General features: G+C 43.5%; 1 protein-coding gene across 1 annotated transcript; it reads left to right on the top strand.

Moving 5' to 3' along the window:
• The first annotated feature begins 2,854 nt into the window (after positions 1–2,854).
• zic6 (zic family member 6) lies at positions 2,855–6,377 on the top strand. Its single transcript, XM_041943976.1, has 2 exons — positions 2,855–3,812; positions 5,752–6,377. The coding sequence occupies exons 1-2, from the start codon at positions 2,855–2,857 to the stop codon at positions 6,375–6,377; spliced, it is 1,584 nt and encodes a 527-aa protein (XP_041799910.1).
• Positions 6,378–6,614: the final 237 nt, after the last annotated feature.

Raw genomic sequence — 6,614 nt, 5'->3', positions numbered from 1 at the left:
TGGCGTTGTAGTGTAGCTCTGGTCTTCTAACTGGCATTTGTATTGCGTTTACTTTCATCTCTGCATATCGTCTTTGTCCTTCTTTTGGTCCACATTCACTGTACTGGGAGTGATTTGGACCTTATGGATGTAAAAGTATTCCCTGACGCAACATGTTTTGATTGCTGGGAGTGATATTTTGTATGCAGTCACTCGGATTTTGCCTGGGCTGTCAAGCAACCCACATAAATGGCCCGACTCATAGAGCTGAAGGGTTCTGCTGAAGAGATTGCAGATGTCAAAATGCTGAAAAATTTGTTTGAATTTAAACATTTAAAAGTTGTGTATACATTCAGGTGTAGCTTCCAAATTTAAATTGTCACATTATCGCCATATTTTATCAGATTTAACAAGCAATACTGGAGAGATGTAATGCAACAGAGTCCTCAGATAAGTAATAAATAACAGAAATACATATTTGCATGTTGTGGCCATTACTCTTTTATTATTCCACATGAATCCTATAGAATTACAATCGTGCTTAACTTATTTTGCTCATTTTAAACACACAAATTTGCTAATTAATACTTACACTCATTTAGTTGATTATGTTGTTATTACTAGACTTACATCCTGCATTGCAGAGAAAAGAATAGACATGTAATTTATGGAAAACTGCTTATTAGGCTAAAGTCTAATTAAGTTTTGAGCACACTGAGGGCCATTTGAACATTTAAGCAAATTTAGATGTTCTGAGCACTGAAATAATCTTAGTCCTTCATTCAAAATATTACAGCATAGTCTGCAGTTATCAGACAGGCCTATGGCGCACGCTTCACTCTCTGTGACTGTGTTATTGAGAAGGTGAGCCTGAACAGCCTCATAGAATCGGTGTATCGTGTTAAATCATTAAAAGTGCAGTTATTCTACACGGTCCTCTTTCTTGTTTTGCCTTCCTGCTGCAAATGAGGACCTGGAATCATTTGTGGCGCAGGTCCGTCAGTCCTTTATGCTTTCTGAATGACAGATTGGGAACTTTCGGTTTATATGCCTTCAACCCTCAGTCATTTTCGGAAATGCATCGGGTTAAAGGTTGACAAACATGAGCGTCCATTACAATCATGACGGAATTAGGCCAGTTCGGGGCCTGTCTGCTATTTTGCGGCATTTAATGTCAAGTGGGCCCCTTGCTTTGTCTCTGCAGGTGACGTCAGCATAACAATGTGGAAAAAGGATTTTTTTTCTTTTTTTTTTATTGAGAGTATAAAGTTGAAAATTCAGACAAGCTCCAGCCTTTGGAAATAAGGAGGATTTTCACCTTAAACCTATAAGCTGCAGTCCGGAGCCCATACGCCACGCCGTGTAGATTTAAATAAAAGCAACAGATAAAAGAATTTGGCCAAACTGGTGCAGGTAGAAGAAAGTGCGCTGATAGACTCAGATCCTCGTCAAAGTGCAGGAATATGTGTTGCACGACAGGAGAGAGCAGAGCTCGAAGCTGCTGTCCTCACAGCACCCCAAAGTAAGAAAGTTTATCTGAGTTTCCCAGGAACAGTGGAGCCTATTCCGCTGCTGTTTGTCGCGTTTTATAATTTACATTTTACGTAACCAATTTTTACGTGTGCGCCATAGCCTGCATGACGCACGGTGCGCGCTCTTGGTGATTATTAATTTATTTTATCCTAATGAGGAAGGGTGTATCTATAGAAATGGCTGACATGGGCTCAACTTCAAATAGTACACCGTGTTCTGCAGTCTTCTCCAGTGACACTGTTGGGAAATGTCTGTGTGAAATAAGTTTTCCAGTCAGATTATGATGTAAGATTATGATATGTTGGTGGTCCGGAGCGTCACGTAGGCCAGAACTACTTGTTGCTTTATCAAAGTTAGATTTTTCTGTGCACATGAGGCCAACAAGTAATTCTGTGCCCTTACAAAAAATGTATGCACTTTAAAATTAAATGTAGCGCAAAGATACTTTTACCTCAATGAGAGCTCTGTGACTTGTTTATTGCATTTAAAACACTGCTTTAAACTGTGTGGTCATACAGGCTCATGATGCACACACGCATTCTTAACATTTTAAACAAATTGAAATAACCTGTTTAATTGTTCGAATCAGTTTGCTGTAACTTTCACTGTTTTCTTATGTGGCACTCCACTCAAAACGCTTGACAGTAATTGGCCTGGACGCGCAATGGCCAGTCTCTCTATTATTCTTGCAGGGCAGGAATGGGACATTTGCTTTGGCAAGATTTCCAGCGAAATAAAAGACGGTAGATGGGCTGTGATTGTCTTGTGTTCTGCTCATGTCTGCATTTAATCACTTGGCTTTTATCAGGTGATTAGTATTGCACATTAACCTTTCCATTTTTTCATACGTGGAGATTTAGAGAAAGGGGTCTTATGAGAAGGCGCCTGAAGTTAAAGAGGCAGCAATATTTGCGAGTATCGCGGCACATTTCAAAGCATTTTCTCTGCGATATTTGAAAACGGAGTCGTGCAGTGAACGCCTGCGTGTCCCTTTTAAAACAAACCCAGCGCCTGTCAATCACAGCGCATTCCAACCAATCCCAAAGCTCCCTTTTTAAAAGCAGGTTTGCCTGCTGTGCTTTTATATTGCACCATGGCCTGTTTCGAAGCATTTTTACTACCACGGTTATTGCCACAAATCAAGAGGGCAAAGTGAACGGCATGGGACTCACACCAACTTTAACGAAATTGAGTCTGGTTCCTACTTCTGCGAAGTTCACGGCCAAGAATTTCACATACAGATGATATACAAACAAGGAAAATGGAAACTGAATTTCTAGGTGTATCCTGAGTGCTGCATTGGTTTGGTTTTGCAAACTCATAGCCAAACTCACAACAAAACATGACAAGCCTTTCGAGGTTTAGTGGCTGCCCTCTCTCTTGCGTCAACCCCGGGGAGAGCAATACTGAACCCAGCGTGGTGCTGCCACCTTTGGCAGGAGAGCACATGGGACACCCCACTGGCAGTTCCTTAAAACTCTGCCCCTCGCACAATTTGCGAGACTATCCCGAGACGAGGTCCAGTGCATATGCTGACCATTCGGTTCCCAATTTTTCAGACTCTGGATACCCCAGCCACCGGTTAGAGCACAGCCCTAGGGGCATTATCATTGGAGCCAATCTTTCTGGAGCCGGCATGCCACCCGTCACTGATCAACTGGCATCAAGAGCTAACCAACATGGCGGGATTGGAAGGTATCGTGACTTTCCTGGCTGCAGGGACAACAGAAGCCATGCCTTTTTCACAAGTTATCAGGAGCAGGCCCACGCCTCCACCGACGCATCTCGAGATCTCGGCGGCCAGATGATGCTGGGTCTACCTGGCGACCTCCTCACCCGGACTCACCCTTATGGCCAAGCCATCAACCCCAAGGGAAACAGCCAGCAGCTTGTCACGCAGTTCCTGGGTCTGTACAAACCCCTCAACATGGCAATTCAGCGTGGAGGAGGCGACGCTTTCCTCAGGTGCCCCAAACAAACAGTGAAGCATGAGCTGGTGTGCAAGTGGAGTGACGGCCAAGAGGGGGCTGGGAAGCTGCCTTGCTCCAGAGCCTTCGGGACCATGTATGAACTTGTCACCCATGTGACAGTGGAGCACGTCGGAGGACCAGAGCACGCTGAATATGTTTGTCACTGGGAGAATTGTGCGAGGGACAGGAAGCCTTTCAAAGCCAAATACAAGCTGGTGAACCACGTCAGGGTCCACACAGGGGAAAAGCCCTTTCCCTGCCCCTTTCACGGCTGTGAGAAAGTGTTTGCAAGATCAGAAAATCTTAAGATCCACAAGAGGACTCACACAGGTCAGTTAATCGGCATACTAAAACACTATTTAATAATAATAATAATAATTATTATTGTTATATTGGTAATAATGCATTCGAATGGGTGAAAATTTAATTAAAATGTGGTCAGTATTTTCAACTTGACGTATTGTTTTATTAAAAATTCTCAGTTTTGCTTTGTTTATCTGTGTGAACATTTTATTAATTATTCAACTGATTATGGAAGTTTGGTAATTCTGTCGCATAATTCTTACTATTATTATTATAATGATAATAATAATTATTATTGTTATGATTTTTGTGATTTGTGTTAAATTATCATTAGAAGCTTCTGGTGTTATTTAGGCCCACATTATTAGAAAAAGTGTCGTGTAAAGCTTCTCTGGCTGCTTCTCGCCGTCTCTGTTAGTGGCCCGGTTTGCAGGAGAGCAGCATGTACAGCCTCCATGCAGGAACCACACATGAATAGTAGTAAGCCAGTTACAAACGAGCATAGTCTACAGGCCTAGTGGTTTGGGTGCCTCTCCCACTTCATTCAGTGAAATTATTAAATAAATGCCGGGACACCGGAGAGCTGTGACGTAGCCGTTACGCTGCCTCTGCCTCCCAGGGACTCATCTCCTGTGCTCAGGAGCAGAGCACATCACACAGTGCTGCAGCAGGAAATAAAAAGGTGAGCAGGCGGATGACCTCACTCAGCAAAACGAGATAATTGTCAACATAAACCCAAATGAGTCAGATTTCTAAAAAAAAAAAAAAAAAATGGTTTTTTTTTTTAATGGACTCACCCTCGTTTAATTTCCATCACTTTGATTGGCTGTTACTTTTCACAGCACTGTGAAATCATGTCATAAAATGCATTTCATTTTAAAAACGTTGGCTTTCTTGGGGCTTTCCCCTCCTGCACCTGAACTGAGCGCACTTTCTAATATCTTCTATAAAAAGGATTTACTATGCCGCCTTGTTTTATTCTTATTCTCACACGCTGCTACGTTGTAGTGTGAACGTGATCTCACAAGGTGCAGTTATACTGAAGTGGTTGCATTTAAATTGAATATACAATTAACGAATGAAGTGGACCCTCAGAAAAAAAGAGGCTGGAGAATAAAAAAAATATTTATTATGCGCCCCCTTTTACTTCTGGTGTTTTACTAATGAAAGGAAGGAGAATAGAGGCAGAAAAGGGACGCTTAATAACATTTGTTATCACGCAACTGCACATGCGTAGTGTTGTTAATTAGGCATAATTTGTGTCAGGATTTATTTATTTTTTCGAAATCCAGTCAGTCACAGTCATCCGTTGAGACGAAGCATAATAATTTAAAATAAACTATTAAACTCGTATTTATGAGTCCGGCTCTTCTCATTGTCCGCTGCGTCAGTGCGTAGGAGCAGTGCGCAGCTGCAGGCAATTTTGGGCAAGAAGATCAATTAGCATTTTGATAGCAATAATTCATTCTTTGCACGCTAACGCCATTTAAACAAATCTTTGCATTGGCTGTCGCAGGTCCGCGCTGATCTAATGCATGTTTAAATGCAGCCTTGTTGATTTAGCAGATCATGTGGCTCACTTGTTGCGATCAGGACTGCACCAAAGTTTCAGCAAGTAGTTCAATAACTTACTGCAAGTTTTTTGTTTGTTTGTTTGTTTGTTTGCATTTAGCAATTTACTAGAACAACGTGGCATTTTAAAACATTTCTCATCGAGCCTGATATGGCCTGAGAAGCGCCTCTGTGCTGTGTCACTGACAGCTGAACATCACATAGTCATCTCACAGTGGCGACTGAAGCCTGAATGTGCATTTTTGGCTTCCGGGGTCACTTTTAACACAACGTTGTCATAAGCAGCGCACTTGACTCGGCTGCAGCAGTGTGATCATGTATGTGCAGGGAGAGCATGCACGGGCCTGTGGAGAATTCTCATAACTCGCCGCCGTTTCTCTCTTTGCACGTTTAGGTGAAAAACCTTTTAAATGCGAGTTCGAGGGCTGCAACCGGAGGTTTGCGAACAGCAGCGACAGAAAGAAACACTCTCACGTGCACTCCAGTGACAAACCCTACATGTGCAAGGTCAGGGGCTGCGACAAGTGTTACACCCACCCAAGCTCCCTGCGAAAGCACATGAAGCTGCACTGCAACAAGGTCCAGGACGCTAAAAGCGGTGACGCGCGTCCTGGTGACGGGGGTCACATTGCGGAGGCCAGGTCAACCCGAGTCCCGGATGGAGCCCAGATAAGCCCCCCTCACCCACCCACATCCACTCAAGATATCCCCCTGTCCCCAGAGAGTCGAGACGAGTCGACCCTGAGGTCACGTTTCCATCACACGTTTGACAGCAGTTTGGACTACTCCGCGCACAGGTCACAGCCCCTCTTGGACCCTTTGTTGCTCCAGAGAGGCAGCTACAGGTCCCAGTCCTCCCAGTACCCCTGCGGCCAGACAGGTCACACGTTTGCCCAGAGCTCAAGGACTTTCCACTCCTCTTCTCCCTTTCAGAAAAGTATTGTCAATGGATGGTACACATGCCACAGCAACGTGGACTCTTTCCCACCAAAGCAATGTAACAACATCCCGTCTCTCTGAGGTCCTGTTGGGACGCATGCGGGCGACTTAAACTTTTTCTGAGGGGCCTATTTTTTCATGTTCTATCGTAAAACCTGCAGCTGTATCTCTATTACTCTGTATTTTTGTGAATGTTGTACGAAATATTTTGTGACACGTCATGAGTCATCCTATTGAAATCTTGCTTTGCGAAATTGTGGCGAGCTTTATTTGTTGTTGTGAGGCCTGTTGGGTTGAATTTGGCTTGTAGGAACTTTA

The sequence above is a fragment of the Chelmon rostratus genome, chromosome 9, assembly GCF_017976325.1.
Source record: "Chelmon rostratus isolate fCheRos1 chromosome 9, fCheRos1.pri, whole genome shotgun sequence".
NCBI lineage: Eukaryota > Metazoa > Chordata > Actinopteri > Chaetodontiformes > Chaetodontidae > Chelmon > Chelmon rostratus.
Note: the sequence above shows the minus strand (reverse complement) of the source record. Positions and strands in the feature narration are given on the sequence as shown.